Source organism: Hippoglossus hippoglossus, chromosome 14 (genome assembly GCF_009819705.1).
Source record: "Hippoglossus hippoglossus isolate fHipHip1 chromosome 14, fHipHip1.pri, whole genome shotgun sequence".
Classification (NCBI taxonomy): Eukaryota; Metazoa; Chordata; class Actinopteri; order Pleuronectiformes; family Pleuronectidae; genus Hippoglossus; species Hippoglossus hippoglossus.
The window spans coordinates 19,573,714-19,595,671 of NC_047164.1; the positions used below are offsets into that span (position 1 = coordinate 19,573,714).

Below are 21,958 nucleotides of genomic sequence, written 5' to 3' on the forward strand. Positions count from 1 at the left end.
CCACCCCTCCATCGGCATAGGGGTGAATAGGTAATGTGTGAATTATCATTTTTGGGTGAACTATTCTTTAAACAGGGCCCTAGACACTAAAAGCTCTGATACAGCTCCAGGTAAGGACAGCTTTGAAAGATTTTCTTCTAATACTTTAAGACCGGCCAAATTATTCTTGGACTGTACAACACTGTTATCACAATAGTTTTGACTCCTGCCAAGTCACCTATGGTTTAGTTTTCAACCTGACTGGTATTAGGTAACTGCTCAACAGAACCACCCACAGTGTTTTTTCCACCACATCCTCTGCTCCTTTAGGTTCCTCTGCTGTGTTTACAGGGTCCAGACAAGAGTACAGAGCTGTGGCTCTCGCTGCCACGAATGCTAATGGCCTGTAATTACCAAATACATTAGTCCTGAGTGCTGCCCACACATTCAAAACAAGGGGAGGGGGAGTGCCAGAGGATCTGCTGGGTGTCAACAGCTTGGTGATTCACTAGCAGGAGAGACTCCAGCCACTAGCTGACTCACAGCCACTGAGGACCGTTCAATCAATGGGACTGCGTGGATAAGAAAGAAAGTTGCATAATATCACGGCATCTCTAGGTTCATAGATACTTTATCTGAGCTTTTATACACATCAGATAACAATTCACAACTGAAAATCATCAAAGTTGACCTGAGGGAGCCTGGAAGCTGGGAGGACTTCAATTTATCAAGGCACAAATGGTTATTCAGTGAAACAAAACAAACAAGGTGTAGAAGTCTTACCATTGCAGTCTGATTGAGGAGCTGCTCGTCAGTGGTCATGGCTAATAAGTACTCCTTGAGGATGCCCTGTGCCTGAGAAACAAGTCAAAGGTTGGAAATGAATAATGCTTCTTCCGCAACATCACAATTACAGATTCACCTCACACGCCAGATGAATAGAGCTAACTTCCCGAGACACAAGACCAGCTTACATAAGAGATGAATTCACTTATAAATGAGGCCTGGTTCCCTCGCAACTCTTCATCTCCATCTCAGCATTAAATTGAGCTGTGGAATGTTGGAAAAGTAATTTGAAATTATAAACAAACTGAAAAATTCTTCCACTGCAGCTCGACGGGAGAGACGTACCTCTGGTTACATAACCACGAGGAGGTTGGGGAATACAGATAAGAATATAGAGACTACATCGAGGCTTAATGGACTGAGACCGGCCAAATGGAGCTTTTACAGAGCTGAAGACACTGTCCAGAGCCCCCAGGTCACCATCCATCTCAAAACACCCCGAGTGTTTATGCTGGGGAACATCCTAGGACGATTTGTACAGTCAATAGCGCGTGACATACTGTTTTGATTCCTAAATATAACTGTTCACTTCCTGGGGTAGAAAGTGCACTGAATCTCACTTGACGTGGCCTTGATCTTTATGGGCCTGCAAAGAAAAAGCCCTGACGCTGGTATGTGAACGGACACTGGCCACAAAATATTATATATTAAGACCTAATTCGACCACAGAAGGACCGATGATGTGTCCAAGCGCTCATGACTTTTACTGCAGTGTCAACACCTCCGCTGTTTGTCAACAGTGCATCTACCCACTTGTCATCACAACATGAGAGCCACCAACTTCAGTCCACACACATCTTTACTCTTTGGGAGGATGTTGGCAGATGGTGCTCTGTGTTGTAGGCAGAGCATTGATCCTTACAGCTGATGTGTGGTTTAAATAGTGACTTGTCTCCTCTGTATTAGCCTCATACCAGTGCTGCCTCATTATTAAATGATGTGAAGAGCTCCTGCAACAGTATAGGGACACTATGTATAGTTAGGGCCCAAGCCACTGACCTCTATTGAAATGGAAGGAATTATTATTAATCAATGAAGCAGCCCCTGCAGCACGTTACCTACATTCCTGAAACATGTAGCATGCTAGGACGTAGAAAAAGCCTTAACCCAACAGGTCGAGTCAGCCATATTCAAACTCCTTCTACAGAATCTATCAGATTCACTCCAAAATCACTGTGCGCAATCAAGATACATATGTTTCCTATGACACAGGAAGTTGTTATAACTTCACAGTGCATTCTCAGATCTGCCCCAAAATGCACATGTTTGATAAAAGTCCTGACCTCAATACATGTACATGCCAAGACTCATTGGGTGTGGCAGATGGCTCAATAAGGCCCCCTACAAAATTTCAATGCGTCACGTTTTATCTACACATCTGAAATTTGGTCGGCACATGTAACATGCCCGGACATGAATGGGGGTGCAAGAGCCTGTTCAACACTGCTTGCAGCTTTAATTTCTCTTGAATCCAGTCTAGATGGTGCATAGCTAACGGACTGCTTGTGTGACACAGTTTGGAATCACATTCACCGGCTTAATTCATGTCCAGCTCACAGCCACTTGCATCCTGAAACAAGGGCAACACCTGCCACAACTCACTGTGGCCGTTTCACTGTTATATCTGGAAAAATACAAACAACATTTAGATGGTAAAAATGAAGGAGTAACCTTAACAACCACCATGTGTGCCCTTCTGCTAAACACTACAAAGATTTCATCCACGTATCTCTGAATTTCCCCGTGCTAACACCTTCATCTCTGAATCTTCCGAACTGTGGATGAAAAGATTGAGTCTTCAACTGAGCACCCAATTCTGAGTACTTTTACTGCCCCCTGGTGGTTGTTGAGACACACGGCTCTATCACGTGCAAGAGTCAGTGGGTGCAGATGGGAACGCAGAATCCATCGTGAATGACAAGTCAGCTCATGTCATTTTATTGTCAGGTCAACAGCCTCAGGCTTTGCGAACCAGACCTGAAGAGCAGGGGAAAAAAACGTTTCTTGCTCCTCTGGGACTGTCTGGTTCAATTGCGTCCACAGATGGGAAACTCCTGGCTGACGGTGCACTAATAATCCTTGAGACATCTCCTAATTAATAATTCAAGACAATTTAGACAGAGAGAGGACCCGTACGCATCATAAAATGGATAGCAGCTCTTCCTCTCCCGAGCAGTCTGAAGGGAGCCAGTGTGGCACTGTGTTGTCTGACAGATGGCAGAGCCAGGCTTTGGCCCCGAGTCCAGCACAGAACAGGTGGGATGAAGCAAAACATGCAAATCTCACAGAGAGAGGAGGAAAGAAAGAGGTCAAAATAAAATGTTGAGTAATAATAGTTTCCCTAAAATAACCTTATTCTGATTGTTATCAAACCAAAAGAAAAAAGAAGAAAATGGACAGGTTGCCTTAAAGGAGAGCAGACTTGAATCCATTTCACCGTTTGCCTACAAAGTCAATAATGTTGTCATCACAAGAGAAAGAACACAACTAAACAAATAGCTTAAATGTCTCTCTGCCACATCTCCAGCCCTAACAACAACACCCATACAGCACCCGATGTGACCTGTTGTATGTCCCAGCCTGCATATGTGCACGTATGTGTGTGCGTGTGTGTGTGCGCATCACTCACAATGGCATGGGCCTCTGCAATAAAGAACAGTTCGGTGAGGGCTCTGTGAAGAGGCAGCAGTACAGTGATGCCGGTGGGATCCTGGCTCAGGCTGTTTTCCATTGACATGAAGAGCTGCCACAGAGGTCGCAGCAGCTTCAGCTCACACACTCTGTTAGTAAAACAACATGGAGAAGCAAAGCTGAAAATGAAACTTTCTTCATTTACTATATATTAGAGGGGTAACAGGTACATAAAAACAGATAAAAACACATATATCGATCTCTGTTCTTTCCTATGAGTGAACAATACAGATAAAATACTACAACGTTGTTTTCACAACTGGATGCTGATCACTGAAAGGTCCTTTCTCAGCGTACGTGAGCTGGAAGTTTTCAATTTCCTCATAAGTTGCACTAATGGCTTCCAAACCACACAAAAAATCCTGCTTATGCTTCCACATCTCAAACTCAAATTGAGCTCAGAAACAGATGAAAGTGAAAAGAGTCCCCGAGTGTTAAACACAAACATCATTCTACACACCTTCAATGTGGATATTTGTGAAACTCAAGTCCTCAAGTTTTTTATTGAACTTTATCTAATTTATCCATCTCACTATTTATTTATACATCTTAGAATGTTTTACAGAAAAAAAATTTGATTCTGTTATATTTATTTATTTATTTATTCAATTATTTACTCCCATACTCATTTACTTCCTCAGACTTTTTTTTCACTTTAAAACATTACTTTTTATCTCTGGATTCACTTACTCCTCTTTTGGTATTTTATTATCTTATCTTTATTTGTTTTTCTCTTATTCCTCATTTCAAATTTATAAGATATACAATAGTGTTTATTTGGTTCCTGTTCCTTTTGTATTGTCTGTGGATGGATGGTATTGTTTTTAATCTGAAAAGCACTTCTATTGAAAAGTGCTAAACAAATAGTGTCTGAATGATAGTGTCTGATTAAATACCAAAGGAAATCTACCATTAGCAAAACACAAAACTTGTTTTTCCTATATCGGATGTCCTAAAGTCTTAATTTCACATTTAGTGACGTGTTTGCACAACATTCTTATAAATTGTGTGATGTTGTCATTTGGACCAGACGGTGGCCGAGTCATTCCTCACATATGCAAATTTCTCAACACATCCTTTACCTCGTTTCCGTGGTAACTTCCTCAACCACGGAACTACATGAGGGATTAGTGAAGGCTTTTATGCAAACTCTGTTTGGAGCTGCAATCCTGCACAGCCATGGAAAAACACTGAGGTAAAAATGTGAACAGGATCCTCTTCACCAAGTTCCTTTACTTAGGTCTCAGTGGATGAGCCTGATGCCAAAGTAAAAACCTTTATGCATTTTACTGCTCATGTCCATACATAACAATACAAGTCTATAGATTTAAATGAATTTAAATGGGAAAGAATCAGAAGTAAAGAGATAGAAATGTATAATCAGGTCATGCTTACGTCTGTGATTGACACTGTAGGAGGCGGAGCAACAAGTGAATGGCTTTGAGTCGCTGGTTCCCGGTCTGGCGACAGGCCACGCATACCTGCCACTCCCATATGTCAGCCAGTGGCAGGTGAGTGAGCGCTTGGTCATCTGCTAACATTTGCTTCAGTATCTCAAACCCTGAATGAAAGACCAAAAAAAAAAGTGTGAGAGGATGACGACCTGACAACCTCACCAACCTCATTTTGAGGTTAATTTGTATTTTACTTGTGTGGAGTTACTGAAACAGCTTAGCACAAAATATAAAGGTGTGTACATGTTCTAATGTAAAGTACCTGTCTGGAATCGTCCTCTGTGACCTCCTGTCACAGTAAACTTGTAGCCCCACTCTGTGTTGCTCATGTCCGACATAAATCTGTAGTACAGGGTATCACCTGAGAGAAACCCACACAGCAGACATATGGTAAAAATGATTTACAACAGTAAACACAACACAGAGACATGAATGACTTTTTTTTTATTTCCTCACCAGGGATCTCAAAATCGGACCATTTCTGAGGGGAGCCACTGAAATTGTGGACATCCTGGAGGAAATCACTGCTGCTGGACATGATGAGCTCATCACAACCTTCCTCTGTGTGGCAGCGCGAGTCAAATTTTACTGAAAGGTAGATCGCTCCTGGGATGTGCACCTTGTCCTGCGAAGACAAAAGATGGACACAAAAAAGTCTATTAACTGACTGAATAAGGTCGAGTTCAGAATACGAAGACATGATACTTCCTAAGTCAAAGCTCACGATTTACAGACACTGTGCGGTCCAACTGTAAGAACCGACAGCTCACACTGTGCGGTGCTGTCGGCTCCTCCAGACCAGCTCTGGACCAGTGTTTTTGTCAAAGAAGAAGAAGTTAAAGTTTGTTTGCTAACTATGCTAACAAGGGAGAAACATGCTGTCTTGATCCTGTGCGTCACTCTGTGTGCCGAAACATCTAAAACAAACTCAGCATAGGGACACTGGAAGATTTGGGTATTTTGAAGAACGAGGCTACTTTATTGTAAATTAATCACAAGCTACACTCTGATTACAGAATTGTAACATCCCCTTTATCGCATTTTTCTTGCGGTGCAAATACTTATAGCTATAAACTACATTTCCAACTATTGTGTTTTGCCATTTCACGCAAAAGCAGTTAGGGAAAAGGTGCTGATTTTGAGGGAAGCGGACAATTCTGACATGTCACAATTTGGGGGGCATCTGATTGGTCCTCGCAACCCCTTGTACACTGCACGACAAATGACGCACAACAAAGCTGAAAACCTATATTTAGTCGCGCGACTCAGAAATCACGTCAAATCGCAGTGTGTGTCCGCCTTTAGTCTGAACTAATGCCATCTGTAGTTACACAACCTCCATTCTGTAGACAGCTCAAAGGCTGATTTTGAGAAAATAGAATAATGACAGTGACGTGCGACATTTACTCACCTCAAAGTTGGTATTGTTGTCATATGGGTGTTTTGACTCTCTGACCTGCACGGCCATACCTGGCTCCTCCATGAACTGGCAAGCAGTGAGCGAGAGACTGCACAGCATACTCTGCCTGCAACCTTTCAGCACCCTCTGGAGAATCTGAACAATAACAGAATATCCCCATCACATGAATCCACAAAACACCTACAATGTATCATATGTGCATATCATATTTTGTATCATTTGCATACAACACAAACTTTTATTTGCCAACGGGAGGTCAAACTCCTACCTTCTCCCAGAGCGGCCTCTCCTCCAGCTGCATCAACATGTCCAGGATGTAGGCCATGTGTGAGGCGCCGTTCAGTTCCAGGGCCTCCTCACTCAGTGCCGTCTCTGCAGGCCAGTCAGCCAGCAGCGAGGCCAGCACGTGGCGGGCGTACAACGTCGCGATGGCCTGGTTGACTTTCACCAGATACTGACGAACTGCCCGATTGCTGCGCACATCCAGTTCCTTGTGCAAAAGAGCTGAGCTTTTGGTGCGCCTCTGTTTGGCGTAGCTGAGCTGCAAGTCGCTTTCGGAATTGGTGATGAGCTTCTGGGCCACGACGTTGACCTCCTCTGTGGCCTTTTCACAGTAACTGGGTTTAGACTGAGGGATGAGAACAATGATGAAGATATTCAAAGAAACTGACGTATGAAAAACATCTCCAAACTTTCTCTCATTCGATCTTATCTTTTCTTGTCAGGGTTCGTACATATGTAATGATCCAAACAACCATTCCTAATCAACAAGCAAAGCACTGACTGAATTCAATTTTCAATGTTATTTGTATCGCGCCAAATCATAATATCCATTATCTCAAGGCACTTTACATAGAAGGTCAAGACCTTAAAATCAAAACTGAAAAACTGTGTAATGTAATTAGCTGCTCAAGATGTTTTCTATTTAAAAGCATATAACACTCACCACGCAGGACACCACAATCATATCAGTGTCCACAGCCTTGGTGTTCCTCTCCTCAGAGCTCGGCCGCCTGTTGGGCTGCCACTTCTGAGCCAGCGTACGGATTGTCTCATCTGTTTTTATCTCTTCTCCATCAAATCTGACAATATCACAAAGGCACAATGCAAACAATGTAGCCTGGTTTGGATTCAACTGGCCATGGTGGAACATATACAGAAATGAGAGTATATTAGAAAGAAAATCTCCTAGTGGAGAATGATGCTGACCTCTTCTGCACCTCTAGGAAGAAAGAGTCGGTTCTTTTCATCTGCAACTCATACATAGCTCGCAGGATGGGCAGAGGGGCGTTTAAGGCATCATGGGTGATCTGTGTTGACAAAAAAAGGGACTTTGGATTATTATATTATAATTATATTATATTTACCTGCACGTATTTCAAACAGTATCCCTCATCACCTGGAAGCAAATCTTTGTCTCCTCATCGAGACCCTCCAAGGGGTCGGGCCTGTTGACGTCAGTTTCATCGGCGCAGCAGCTGGAGTGGTCCGAGTCGTGCTCCTTGTCCTGCTCTCTTTGGTCTCGCTCGGGGTCCTGAGCCATGGAGTGGATCTCCCTCTTTGATGAGTAGAGCATGATGGAGAGGATCTCTAGATCTCGCAGCAACCACAGCTTGCTAAAGCCCGTCCCCTTGCTGCACTTCCTCACCAGCAGCTGAGTCAGTCCTGACTGCTGGATGGCCTCCTGAGCTTCCTCCACTCCGTGCTTCTAAACAAGAGGATAACAAGGAATTAGAAAACTTCTTTTAGGATTTTGATCATATATGGCAGTTATTCCTGTGGCAGCTCCAGATATTACCAACCACAGGTCAGATTTTGGAGTGGGGATGAAATACCATATCACACCACAATAGTATATTAATGAGCTAAGACTTTGGCTTTTGTGTGTACCTTGTATTGATTCTCTTGTTGTTGCAATGGAACTAAGTTCATCCCGTCAATGGCTTGGCCTGTTGTTGCTAACTGTATAGGTAACGTTTTTTTGTTTATTTTGCTTGTCTCTATGTTTCGGTCAATATATTTTTCATGGTTTTTTTGGTCTTTAGTGGCAAACTAGTGTCTAACCCAGGATCAATGAAGTTAATCATAATTATCATATTATATTATCCGAAGTCATGGCAGGTACCTTGAGTGTGTTGTAGAGGCCTTTAAGGGCCAAGGACAGGACCCAGGAAGCCTCCACAGCATCAGGAGAGCCATTGTCCAGACTGGTCTGCAGCAGGTGGCTGATGATGGAGGTGAAATGGCTCAGGTAGCGGCTGAGCAGCGTCTTTGGGCATCCCTGGTCCTCTGACTGTCCTGGGAGGCTGGCTGTGGTGGAGTCCTGAGACTGGATGAGTTGGTAGTCCTTCACTATAGAAGAAGGGGAAGCTCAGATACGGCTAATTCCATGTTCATTTCTTAACACTAGCAATGTTATTCTAAGTGCTACTACTACACTAACCTGTTTTTCTCTTGCGTGTCCTAACGTCCACCACTGCAGCATGGTTCTTTTCCGTGAAGTGTTTGAGCAAGATCATGTTGTGCTGTTCATTGGCGTTATCGATAAACACTGTCTGGGTGCCCACACACAGCACCTGACAAACACACACACACATATATATATATATATATATATATATAAGTCACAATTGACTTTGGAAAGTCAGGAAGAAGCTTACAACTCCATCCAGCTGTGTGTATTCTACCTACCTCGGGGAAGCCCACCAGCACCAAAAGGGTGAAGAGGTTGGTGCGCTTGAGAATTTGCGGCAGCTGCTGAACACAATGATCAGTGAAGGCAGCGATGACCGGGCTCCACTCAGGACAAGCGTTCAGACTGTGTAAAATATCTGCAACTGTGCACGCCCAATCCAGACCAATACGACTGTGCAAGAAAAGAAAACAACAACAGATGATGGGTTGCAACTGCTTATTCGACACCTGTTAGTAGGACAAACAACTGCAAAAACAAGCTAAGCTGTGAGAGAAAGAGAGATTGGTGTCAGTTCTACATCTGTTAATACATTATTTATCACATATTGTGTTAATGGAGTTTGTAAAATTGAAACAAACACAAAGTAAAGCAGCATGTCTTCAATTCACACAGGAATTAGGAGAAACAATGGTTACAACATTTCAGTTTCATTAAATATAATATGTATTATTACAGTTGGAACACATGCAGCCTTAGATCAAACAGTTAACTTTTATTGTGCAATTTAACAAAGTAAAAACCACAGTCGTTTCGACAGTGTTGGCAATGATGAAACTGAAGCTACCAAGACCCACATTGTAAATTTCAAAATAACATAACACAACATGAGTTAAGACTATCTATATTACATGACATGATTTTTTTTAAATCCAGAAATGTTCTGGTGCACTGTAGATGACAGAATGGAATGTTAGTGTTAATTTTAATGCTTAGAAGTTGGCTAACTTTGTTTCAAAATTTTGGAAAAAGTGTCAGGATGGTTTATTTGTTTAGTATCATTATAGATGGTGCGACTCTGGTTTCTTTCTTTCTTTTTTTAAGTAATGCTGTCATGTTGTCAATCAATAATTTTAATTTTCAAATTTTCAATTTTTTTTATCAAGGAATGAAAATATCGGTGCAAACCCTCTCTTTATTATTAATGTCTGCATCTGTGCCATCAAGACAAGTCATCTATACAATGAGAAAAAACCCTGGTATCATCAGGTTTCATATGTTTTACCTGTCTAAACAGACGGCTCCGAGGCTGAAGAGCAGCTGAGTGGTCCTCCAACCCTCAGTGTCTGAAGTGGCGGCCTCTCCTTGTGTCAGCAACTCGTATTTATCAGCTAGAGCCTCTGTGACGGCAATGTCGGCCTCCATTGGAGGGATTCGGAGCAGCAGCTGACCCAGAAGTCCGAGGGTGAGGTGGTAGGTCTCGTTCAGAGAGCCAGCGTTGGAGATGACTGCTCTGAAAAGCTGTGGCAGGATGGAACTCAGACTGGGCAGACACAGGGTGCAGCCCTGAGGATACAGAAAACACAATGTAAATGTTATTTACAGATACAGTGCATTTAAAATAGTAAATATTGGAGCATTGTGAACATTTCTGCAACATGTGTGTATGTTGGGTACAAAATAATTCAGTTAGTCGGTCGTAAGTGTCGGAAGATTTTGGTGTAATTGTTTAATCTTTACATTTAAAGTCTGTACTAAAAGACATAGGGTGATGTTTTGGCAAATATGGGTGCTAAGATAAGATAAATCCTGCTCTTTTATTTGCCTATTACATATGGAACTATAGCCAGCAGCCAGATAGTTAAGATGTTCATAAAGGTCAACAACAACAAAATGCACCAAACAGCAACTTGATGTATCTCATTTGTTGAATCTGGAGTCTCTGTTGGTTGATCCAAGGTGAAGATGAAACTCTAGGAAAGTTTGTGTGTCCAGATAAGCAATAACATGGTACATAACCAAAACCCATGCTCATTAGTGAGCTTTAAAAAGGTGCTGGTAGGAGGATTTGTCTATTTAAACTAAGCTAAGCTAACTGGCTGCTGGCTGCAACTTCATGTATGCGTCTTTCCTAAAATGTCAAACTTGTCCCTCAGTGTGTAACCCATAAAAGCTGGTCTTTGGTTTGACATACTGGTTTGGCTGGTGGCAGCATGGCTGCAAGAAGTCCCAGGATCCTCTCTCTGGAGCATTCTGAAAACACATGCTCCTGGAGGGGAACCTGCGGCAGCCTCTCATCAGTCTCCTTGACAACATCTGATGCTGGGGAGTTGATTGTCCCTGGTCCAGATTCAGAAGCTGAGAGTGATAAAAGAACATATACGGTTGATCCAGACAGCAAAGGGAAAAAAACTGTCTCGATGGATGTAATCTCAGTACTTACGCCGGATAACAGGAGAGAGAGGGTCCTCGCTGGACACAGAGGGTGTCTGGCTAAGACTTGGGGAATCCAAAGTGTTTTTCTCTCCCTCCCCGGTGCTTGGTGGGGGGGACACCTCTGGAGCAGGGGGAGGAGAGCCCAACTCCTTTGTCTTTGTTTCCTTGCCTGATGGTTTACTCTGGTGGAGAGATGATGACAACAATTCAGGAGATTGCTATATTGAACTATAGAATACCATTGTATGGAGTTTGTTGTATGCACATTTTGAACACACAAGTTAAAAAAAGTAAATACAACCCCTGCAGTAAACAGACATCGAAAACAAGCTTATTCCTTTTCCCATGATCCCCAAAACACCAATACTGGTACTTGCAAAAGTCGGACACCCCTCTTCAAGCAGAGCACTCAGATCTTGTAAGGCTTTAATTGACTCATTAAGCAGGTCGAGAGCTATTATGAGGATTTGTGACCTGATGACATTTCCACAGCTGATAAATCCTGTGACTCTTCAAACCTTATGGTAACAACCACGGGCTCCGCTAAGCAACTGACTGAGGATCTGACAATGAATTAAGTGATGCCTATAAAGCAGGAGGCTATAAAAAGATATTAAACTGCTTCCAGCTGTTCAAAGCATCATTAAGAGGGAGCAGTTACAGGGAAGCCTGCGGGAGTCAAGAAATATTAAACTGGAAACCGGAGAAAACTCTTAGATGAAGCTGCACATTTGCTGCCAAAAAAAGCAAACAGGATCAACATGGAAGAGTCATCAGGGGGAAACCTGAACTATGATGTCATAAAAAAAAATTCAACATCAGAAGTATGCAAAGAAAATTGCAGCGATGCAGGAAAGAAAGGATTCCATTAAATATCTGACCTGCTGATCCACCAACTCTTGCACTGAACTCCACAATTATAGATTTTTTTATGTGTGCTCTACTTCCTGCAACCATAACGATCCCGCTCAGACCTGGCATTAACATCCATCCTGAGATATCTGATCACAGTGGTGAAGTGGTCGGTGTTAGGTATTCGTGTTCACACTTGATAATAAAATACTTCCTGAATGTATTTCCTGTGACTTGAGATCAAATCTCTCTTCCCCATTCTATATGTAAATAACCATAACTGTCATTTGTTTGTGAAGATCAAATGATGTTGCTGTTAACTAACATCAGTTTACAGATGTGTCAGGTGACAGTGTTTTGTCGGTGTCTATCGGTTTTAGGTTTTGAACGAGTGACAGAGAATCAGAAGAGGCTGAACAAATGAATCTGCGCAGCTATGAAGAAAGATTTTACGCATGTGCACTGAGACGTTTAAAATATACGAAAGATTCATTGTGAATCTGTAGCAGGTTAGAGGACGTTAGCTGAGTAGGAGGTTCTTCATATGTGGCCCAGGATGTATTTGCGCTCACACAGCAAAAATAATGTGGCCACATGCCTCCCAGACCACCTCCCAATGTGGTTTGAAGGATTGGATCTCAGGACACATTTGGTTGTGTTCAGACCTTTACAGAGCTGACCACTTGTTATTGCAACACTCAGGACGGATGCCAATACCAGGTCTGAACAGGGTCAAAGATCATTTAGTCTTAATGTAATTCTAAAGCATGACTCCTGTTCCTCACCTTGTCCCTGGGGGATGATGGGCAGCAGATCGCCGCAGTGCTGCCTGGGAGAGAGGAGGTGTCAGTGGCTGTACTGAACTCCTGAGAGGACTCCGGAGAGACTGGACACAGCTCACTATCAGAGGCTGAGTCATTGGAGGACAGCAGAGCGAGCAAAGCGGAAGAACGCAGACCTACACAGAAAACATAGAAGGGTTAGCCATAAAAGGAAAAAACATAAATAAAAATACAGGTTTGAATAAACAGAGAAACAAAATGACAGATGGATTAACAATGAGGCAAAGGCCTTTAAGAACTTTGTAATCTAAAAAAAACTAAATTACATTGTTGCACACAAGTTGTCAAGTCATCCAATCTGTATGAAACAGTGAGAAAATCAATGGATAAAGGAAATCAAACCTCTCCCAGGGCCAGGATTTTGTTTGAAATGTAGGAAAGTTTGTTTTCTTGCCGAGAGTTAGATGAGAAGATCAGTACCACTCTCGTGTCATTACTGTAAGGTTGCCAGGTGACCAGCCGAAGACACTGCTGCGAGCGTTGGACAAAGTCAGTTTTCTTCTTGTTTGTAGCCTTTAACTTAAACTAAGATGACAGTCTGCTCAGTCTAGCTTCATATTCAGCATAGACACGTGAGGGTGGTGTCTTCTCATCCAACTCTCAACTCTCTGGTTTGGACTTACCTTTGCCCGTCTGCCCCTTCAGCAAACAATCGGTGATGAGTTGGGAGCAGTGCGTCTGCAGGGTCGAGGCCTGGCTCAACGCGTTGCTCTCCAACGACTCCCCACCCGTCTGCTTCTCACTGCTCAGCTCTGATGTGTGTAGGGCCAGAGCGGCGAACAGGAGCCAGGAGTAGTTGTGGATGTAGGGCTGGATCAAGCGGTGGCGGTCACTGATTCGTATGGTCACCATGGGGTACACTGTGATCCGATGGGTGGGCAGATGGCTGGAGATGGAGATTTTTTTTAAATGACTGAGTAAAGAAGTCTAAGGTGAAGCAAAATAAGCGTTTCAACAAGATTAACCATCAAATGTGTCACCTGTCAGGATACTTCTTAGCATTGTAGCACCCAAAGCACAGGTCAAAGTCTTCACACACGTTGCAGTTGATCCTGCTGCCCACAATGAGGCCCTGACAATGGTCACAAGCATATTCCATGTTCACCATCTCATGGTCGTCCTCGTGGCCTTCAGGCTTGGCACCACCTATTAAACAATGCACATACTCATAATTAGGTTTGCTCCAAAGAATTTGGTCCAATTTAGGATTAGTGCAGGTAGTGTGTGAGTGCATGAGCAGTGAAGTGGAGTGTGTGAGCTCACTGAGGAAGCAGGTCTTGCAGAGGTCCATGTCCATGCACTGCAGACATCTATAGCGGTGCCATGGTGCCATCCTCTCACAGCCGTCACAGGAGATGACAACATTGAGCAGGTCACAGTAGCGTGCAATAAACATATGCATCTGCGGAAAGAAATGATAGAAACGGGTATATTTATTTACACAGCAATACCATCTTAACATATTCATATTTGACTCGAAACGGCCTCATTTACATCGTGTTTTAAGCCTAAATGTCCTCTGATATCTTCCGACGAGGTACGTTTAGGGACCAGCGGACATGCTAACGTCCGTTAGCTACTTCTGGTGAACTTTTTGGGCTTAAAAGACGGTGTAAATGACGCTGTTTCAAGTCGAATATCAATGTCTCGGTGTGCGGACACTTTGATGACACCACACAAGCAGTATGGAGGTATGTTGTATTTTTTCTGTTGTTTTATTATGTCTGAGGCTTTGGTCGCTAATTTCTTCAATTGTATTGGATTCTGCTCTAACGCTGTTTACCCCTGAGACTCCTAAAGTGTTTTGTGCGCTCAAACACTTCACCCACCCCTCCATCGGCATAGTGGTGAGTAGATGAGTGCATTTTCATTTCTGGGTGAACTATCCCTTTAATGTGTGGGTTTGTCTTTCTAAACAGACACAACATTTTAATGTAATGTGTTAGCTTTTCTATTAGGTGACACTAACACGTAAAACTAAGATGGTGAACATTATACGGGCTAGACATCAGCATATGTTTAGCCACTATAATGTTCACCAGAAACTATTTAACATACTTTTATGTAATCATGCCTTACAGTACGTTTTAAATTTTATTTTAAAGTTATTTTGATTACTTAATGGTTTGACTCCTCGGTATATTGCAGATGTTTTATGCTGGTACTTTCAGATCCTATGGCGAGGGACTTTATATCGTTTCAGATTCTCTGCTGAAGGCTAAAGGGAACAGAGCTTTTGATACAAGAGCTGAGGCTCTGGAATACCCTGCCTGGAAAAATATGGTGGGTTGTGTCAGTAGCTTCCTTTAAATCAAAGGTTATAACGTACATTTATTGTACTGCATTCCCCTAATTCTAGCGGTGGTCATGCTTAAATTTCTGTCACAATATTAGTATTGTTTATTCTTCTATGACTGTGGTTTTATTTGTCTTTATTCATTTAAGAGATTTTTCCTTATATTTGTGAAGCACTTTGTTTTGAGAAGTGCTATATAAATAAAAATTTTAGCATGTCACGATGTGTGCTAGCATGTAATGAGTCACAGGGGTTCTTTGAGGCATATACTGAAAGAGCTTCTAGCATGGCTGTTTACTCTTGTTATAACCTTGATGACAGAACTAAAACACATCTATTGATATTACATCTTTTTGAAATGGCAGGTTGTCTTTACATGCATTACCTGCAGGCCTACATCTCCTCTATTATGCACAAGGATGCACAGGAAAGACAACAGAGAGTAGAGAAGCACTTGGGGTCAGTTAAACAGTGAGGGCCATTTGTTTTCCTTGGCAGCGCTCAAAAGACATTTCTATTGGTTTTCTAATGATCGTACTTTTATGTCTTTTATGCACTGGGATGTACAGTACCTTTCTCCTGTCCTCCATGGAGTCTTCCTCATCGATTTTGTCGTACCACTTCTCAAACATTCCGTCCATACACTCATCCATCCACTCCTGGTTCTTCTTGTAGTCTGCAATTTCATCTTCCTCTGTCCACTGACTGAAAATGAGATTGAAACCACAGAAAGTATAAATCGCCTCTGCAATTTAAATGGCTGCAATTTCACTGAGACTATTTAACATCTTGTAAAAGGAGGTGAGTCTGATATTACCTGATGGCGATGTCATGAACACTGATGTTCTCCTGGGACATGCTGAGCAGGAGGTCAGGAAGCTTGATGTTCAGGAAGAGAGGTAGGTCGTGCACCTCCCAGTTCATGTCGAGAAGGTGCAACAAGCAGGTCTGCACACATGACAGGGCTGGGAGCAGGGCTCTGGAGAGTAAGGATACAGGTTACACCATGGCCAGCAGATTATGAGTTAGATTAATCAATGCTGCAATCGTTTTGTAATTTCTGTGGATGCAGTTATTAGTGCACATGGTGGGTTGCAAAGATAAGAGCTTACTTCTCGTTGAGGCTGCTGAAGCCTTGTACCGCCTCCACAAGCATGAGCACCAAGAGATGGTAGGAGCGCCTCACCTCCTCTCCAAGCTTCTGCCCACTGTCCGACAGGTGGGAGAAATAACTGAAAAAAGAAAAGGACAATCTTGAGAGATAATACTACTGTACAGTCGATATTGGTGACTACTTACAATTTAATAACAAGACCCTATTCAAGCATAAGTCTGATTCACTTTACTCTTTTTAGCATTTCAGAAATGATTCTAGAAGAAACAAAACGGACTATATGTTTCACAGGGTCTTTAACATGGCTGTTGAACTGAAAAGACTTGTTATACCAGGTGAAGTCTTTCTGGCAGGCCAGCAGCTCCTGTAGGAACAAGATGCAAGGGGCTTGGAAGAGGTGTGGCTTCCCCAGGGATTGCAAACACTGCTGAACCATCTCCAGGACCTTGCACACACTCAGAGCCTGGGCTTTGTTTAGGGACAGTGTCTGAAGAATGCTACAAGGAGTAAAATTTGATTAATTTACCCGGTATTGAACAAATTATACAAATGCAGAATGTAAGTTAGAAGGCAGAAGATCTGTAACCTTGCAGTTGTGAGAGACTGGTCCCTTATGAAGTTTAGGATGTGTTTGAGTATTGGGTAGCGATCCTTGATGGAAGGGATCATGCGGGGCTCCTCTATAGATCGACAGGACAGGAGGCGTAGGCGTGCCCGACTGAATAGGGGTTTACGGGGAACGGCGGAGGGCGAGGCTGGCTCTCCTGTCTGGGATGAGAGGCTCTCTGAAGAGCCTCTGTGGCCTCGTCGACTGTTCCCACCGGAAATTGGGTTTTGAGCTTGAGCACCGGAGGAGTTGCTCTGTCCAACTTTGGCCTCACCACCCTCCTCAGCCCCTGCAGTCTGAGGTACCGGGGAGGAGCTGGGCTGGAAGTCTGCTTCTGAGATCGAACTAGAGCGCAAGAGTGGCGCATTGCCGCCCTCTGCAGCTTTGGCAGAGTCATTGTCCTGGCATGTTACTCCACATGGGGCAAATCTGAACAGCAAGAGGCTCTTCTCAATACACATGTCAGCTGGGGAAACACAAAATAACGGAAGTCAGAAGAATTCTTTTCAGGGGATAACAGAGTCGCTCACAAAAAAGAGTGGGATTAGGTTAGTCCTCACCTAATGTCTCCATAGTAAACTCATCAAGAATACTTTCCTTCTCTTCATTAATTTTTCCAACTAGATATCTCTGTTTCATCTCCAGCTAACAGGAAGAAAAGACATTATCAGCACAATATTCCAACCACACAACGATCGTTAAATTCAGCATAATGTACAGAGGTATCAATCCTGTCACTCACCATCCACGTTCTGATGCTGTCGGCTAATGAATACACCTGCACAAAGTCCTCACTTAGACAGGACTTGCTGTCCTGATTAACTACACGTTTGAAGATAAAAAGGGAGAAATCAACTGAGTGAGTCAACCAAGTTAAAAAAAAAGATTCAGCAAGATAACGACAGCAGTAGTGTGACTACTGACTGTAGCCGGGAATTACCGTAGGTCTTCAGGGCACAGTTGAGGGCTGGTGTGTGGTACACCATGGCTGCCCAAATGGCGTTCACAGCTTGGTCCGTCTTTGACCCAGCAGCTATCTCGTTCCTCATCGTCTGTTTTCTGCAGGAGTGCATGAACTTTTTCATCAGCTCCGTTCTATTGTCTGTCAGTTCCTGTGAGGGGTTCCACCGAGCAAAGTCCTCCAGGAAGCTCATTAACTCATCAGAAGACCATGAATTTGTCTACCACACAGAAACAGAGGGGGCGCGCTAGTTACCAGCTACAGTGATTAGGAAATGCAAATAGTGTAATCCTGAGAAAGTTACTTCAAAATTACTGGATGAAGCAGACTTGACTATACCTGATCTGTGGGTGGTGTAATATGATCCGTTTCCCTTGTTTCACACAGTCCGTGACGCAGGATAGGCTTCCATAAAGGAGATGACTGAACATGGGACATTTTCCAAGATGGAAGCTCTTTTACAGTGCGCATCTCTGAGAATAGACAGCAACCCACAATTGTTAATCTTAAACTTCAATCTGTTATCAAGAGTCTGCAAAATGCTTGAGTGATTTACAAAAAGGCTGCACGATATATCGCAAAATGTATCGTCAATGCGTATATATATCGACTTGCGCAATATATACGCATCGCAAAGACGGCAAAAACTGCGATAAATGGTGTTCCATGCGCCATTCATTCGCACTCTGCATGTCAATATTTTGGCCATTCAGATGGAGCCTGCTGCCCTAGATAATGAATTAAAGACATGTAGATCATTGACAGGTTTTTCCGTCAATGAATCATTGTCGGAAGAAGAGAAAAGAAGAGAATAGAGAGAAAACAGAGATTTGCCTCCTCGGACTAAATTCTACTGTCGAAACTTCTAGTGATCATGTCCGTCCCGAGTCAGATTCATCACTATGACAGTTGATTATAAAAAAGAATTGTGTAGCTTATTTATGATCCCAGAACCTGAGGGAAAATTAACACACACTGACTTCGCTGCTCTCTATCGCTCTCTCTCCGTTTGTGTATTTAACTCTCTCTCTCTCACATGTGTAAACTCAGACTGGGTAAAAACAACAGACTTTGTAAACTTAGTCAATGTATGTAGAGCTGGAGGAGATGGCAGGGTGTGCTCCGTTTGGTTTGACACGATTGTCAGACAGCCAGGGACTGTTTATGTTTATCTATCGCAATTCATATTGTCCTCGTGATATTAAACAACGTTATCACATATCGCATGTTTTCCTAATATCGTGCAGCCCTAATTTACAGATTTACAGATAAAGATCCAACGTGTTCATTCCGAAACTTTACACAAAGAGACACTTCAGAGCAGGCCTTAGTTTGATAAAGGTTTTGGAAACCATTTTTTACCGTGAGGGGATTTCAGTGCCAAAGTTCTCGATGCAAGACGACCCATCAGACGAGCCACCAGCAGCTGTAAGTCCGACATCCAAGAAATGGTGATGTCTGGCAGTCCCAGCGCTGTCACGCTGAACTTGTATCCCCACTCGTTGTTGCTGCTATCAGAGTGGAAGAGGAACTGGAGCTGAGGGCCAGCGTCAAACGTCACTTTCTGAAGGAGCAATGAGAAACAACGGACATGCGTTAAGGAATTAAGAAACAGTGTTTCATATGGAGACAAATTAAGAGGTTTCCCATATCCCACCTTTGGCCACTTCTCAGTGCCGACTTTCATATCGTAGCGGACCTTGCCTCCTCTAGAATCTGTGAATTCTAGGTAGTCGTATCTGTGAATATCCGGAATACAGAAGATGGGTTAGAATAATCCTCAAAGGGGATTTTTTTTTTTTAAAGAAAAGAAACATTTTAACATTTTAAACGAGAGTACCTCTTTTCTGTCTCACAGCGTTCATCAAACTCCACCTCAAAAGAGGAAGCACCGGGGCAGGCAAAGATGCTGGTCTCATGGCGGCTGTTCTCATAGTTGTGAGGCGACTCCATCTTCCAGTTCCTCAGCACCACTGGCTGCTGGGGCTGGTGCCAGCTCTCTTGATCCACCTGACGTGCAGTTAATGCTTGTTACACTCAGTGGTGGACAGCAACAGCACATTTCCTCAAGTGCTTTGTAAGTTGATGTATTTCACTTTAGATCTTTCATGTTGTGCTTCTTTATGCTACTGAAATATTGTACTTTTTACTGCATTTTGTTTGTCTTACATTACAGGTTATTTTCAAGATGAAGATATTTCCACAAAACCTATCATGAGTTCTGAAATATATTATGCAAAAAGATTAAACTCCTCAACAGAATAGGAAATAATTCAAATCAGTTCCAATGATTCCACCGACGCCAGTCTACTATTGAAACAAGAATAGATTAGTAATAATTCTATAATATCCAATCCTTAACTAGGTAACTTTATGTGCATTTTGCTAATAACACAATTATTGTACGTGCCATTTTTATTGCAATACTTTTTAAGTGTAAGGGAGTACTGTTATATGCACTGTGCTGTATTGCCACTTTTACTTAAATAAAGGATCTGAGATCTTCTACCACCACTGGTTTAATTACTGTTGCCTTTATTCAAAACCCTCCATGCCTTAAATACTGCACTCTCAACACTCTATACTATATTGGGATGGGAGGCTGTTTACGTGCACTGACATGTGTGAGTGGACTGACCTTAGAAAATATGTCTCCAGTGTCACTGGATAGACCTTTGAGCAGCTCCACCAGAGAGGAGAAGCTCTTCAGCAACACACTGTGAGGGATGTCCAGAGAGCACAGCTCCAGGAGGAAGATCATCTGATGGGAAAAAAGCAAATATTAAATCATATTCACTTGGCAGGGCCAAATGTAAAAGTGTGCATGAGGACATTTTTAAAATCACAAGGTAATATGTTTTACCAGTTGTCTGAAGACTGTGGCTAGAATGGAGCTGCCAAGCTTGTCAGTGATTTGAGCACCAGTGTATTTCTCCATCAGGGATCCAAGAATCGTCTTGATGCTTCCAAGGAACTGATCCACATCTAATGAGAGAACATCCATGGATTGTCCCGTCAAAGTTGAATTTTACCCAACAAATTCTACTAAATAAATAGGGAGCTGTGAGAACATTGCTTGTGTCAGCAATGCAACATTGTATCTCACATTTTAGTAGGATGTCTCTTGCCAGCTCCATAGCGACAGCTGTGGAAGTTCCTCCTTTGAGCTGCAGGTAGCACCAGGAGAGCAGACTACCCTGCAGTGCCCAGAACAAGGACAACAGCACCGTCCTGCTGGCTCTTCTACTCTCGTCCACCATCATAACCTCGCACTGAGAGAAAGAAGTTAGGTTGAACAAGGAGGAACACTAGAAAAGTAGATAAATACATGTGATTTCACTTCAAGACATTAAGAGATAGCAGGCTTTCGGACAGTTGAGATGTGTGTGACTGTAGCAGAGGTCTCACCTCTCTTGTTGCCACCAGCAGCAGCGTCTCCATGACTGACAGTATGGGGCTGATGTCAAAGTCTGAGGGAGCTCCTTTAGGTGGGAGCAGGAGAAGGCCACTTGGATCCTGGTCACTGCGAAGAGAAAACCCAGATGTAACTGATCCATTGTGATCCGAGTGTGTGTGAGAATATGATGATGTGTTTACCTGCACTTACCTGAAGTAATTACAAAGTGATTCAAACGTCACCTTGACGGACTCTGGCTGATCCTCTTCAGTGATATTTTTCTGTAAAACAAGATTTTTTTATGATTTATATCATTATTTGAAATATTTATAAAATTATTTATGTCATTATCACCACCTTTATTAAATGGGGCTGATTGGTCAAGGTCAATAAAAAAGGGCCCCAAATTATTTTTCCCAAGATATCTTCACATATAACAGAGAGACTATCTAAGGCTAATATAGACCAGGAAAGTGAAAAGGAAATTGGTATGTCTTTGTTTGATTAACCAATCATTCATCATCATATGGTATACATTTTTTTTTTTTTTACAATACAAAGAAAAGTTCAAATTGTCTCCTTCTGGATATAAACCATGTGCACAGGGTATGCTTCCTCCCCTCCGATGCTTTTCATTGTTTTTGTCAACT

At 42.7% G+C, this 21,958-nt stretch overlaps 1 protein-coding gene across 2 annotated transcripts in view; it reads right to left on the bottom strand.

Moving 5' to 3' along the window:
• The window catches only part of zzef1 (zinc finger, ZZ-type with EF hand domain 1), a 34,894-nt gene that overhangs the window by 3,444 nt on the left and 9,492 nt on the right, over positions 1 to 21,958 (bottom strand). The window contains exons 17-53 of one of the 2 annotated variants that reach the window (XM_034606135.1): positions 21,519 to 21,589; positions 21,320 to 21,434; positions 21,018 to 21,183; positions 20,775 to 20,896; positions 20,550 to 20,672; positions 19,752 to 19,921; positions 19,569 to 19,650; positions 19,274 to 19,475; positions 18,251 to 18,384; positions 17,891 to 18,131; positions 17,693 to 17,772; positions 17,511 to 17,595; positions 16,930 to 17,416; positions 16,676 to 16,840; positions 16,342 to 16,461; positions 16,047 to 16,208; positions 15,802 to 15,934; positions 14,197 to 14,335; positions 13,914 to 14,079; positions 13,557 to 13,819; positions 12,877 to 13,049; positions 11,247 to 11,421; positions 10,998 to 11,161; positions 10,089 to 10,369; positions 9,082 to 9,256; positions 8,834 to 8,966; positions 8,516 to 8,742; positions 7,790 to 8,095; positions 7,600 to 7,700; positions 7,337 to 7,472; positions 6,659 to 7,018; positions 6,382 to 6,525; positions 5,427 to 5,595; positions 5,233 to 5,331; positions 4,912 to 5,077; positions 3,455 to 3,605; positions 763 to 834 (exon numbers count right to left, since the gene is read on the bottom strand). In XM_034606135.1, the coding sequence (XP_034462026.1) occupies positions 763 to 834; positions 3,455 to 3,605; positions 4,912 to 5,077; positions 5,233 to 5,331; positions 5,427 to 5,595; positions 6,382 to 6,525; positions 6,659 to 7,018; positions 7,337 to 7,472; positions 7,600 to 7,700; positions 7,790 to 8,095; positions 8,516 to 8,742; positions 8,834 to 8,966; positions 9,082 to 9,256; positions 10,089 to 10,369; positions 10,998 to 11,161; positions 11,247 to 11,421; positions 12,877 to 13,049; positions 13,557 to 13,819; positions 13,914 to 14,079; positions 14,197 to 14,335; positions 15,802 to 15,934; positions 16,047 to 16,208; positions 16,342 to 16,461; positions 16,676 to 16,840; positions 16,930 to 17,416; positions 17,511 to 17,595; positions 17,693 to 17,772; positions 17,891 to 18,131; positions 18,251 to 18,384; positions 19,274 to 19,475; positions 19,569 to 19,650; positions 19,752 to 19,921; positions 20,550 to 20,672; positions 20,775 to 20,896; positions 21,018 to 21,183; positions 21,320 to 21,434; positions 21,519 to 21,589 (6,258 nt within the window). Of the gene's footprint in view, positions 1 to 762; positions 835 to 3,454; positions 3,606 to 4,911; positions 5,078 to 5,232; positions 5,332 to 5,426; positions 5,596 to 6,381; positions 6,526 to 6,658; positions 7,019 to 7,336; positions 7,473 to 7,599; positions 7,701 to 7,789; positions 8,099 to 8,515; positions 8,743 to 8,833; positions 8,967 to 9,081; positions 9,257 to 10,088; positions 10,370 to 10,997; positions 11,162 to 11,246; positions 11,422 to 12,876; positions 13,050 to 13,556; positions 13,820 to 13,913; positions 14,080 to 14,196; positions 14,336 to 15,801; positions 15,935 to 16,046; positions 16,209 to 16,341; positions 16,462 to 16,675; positions 16,841 to 16,929; positions 17,417 to 17,510; positions 17,596 to 17,692; positions 17,773 to 17,890; positions 18,132 to 18,250; positions 18,385 to 19,273; positions 19,476 to 19,568; positions 19,651 to 19,751; positions 19,922 to 20,549; positions 20,673 to 20,774; positions 20,897 to 21,017; positions 21,184 to 21,319; positions 21,435 to 21,518; positions 21,590 to 21,958 lie in introns of both variants that reach the window. The other variant, XM_034606134.1, reaches the window with a different exon arrangement.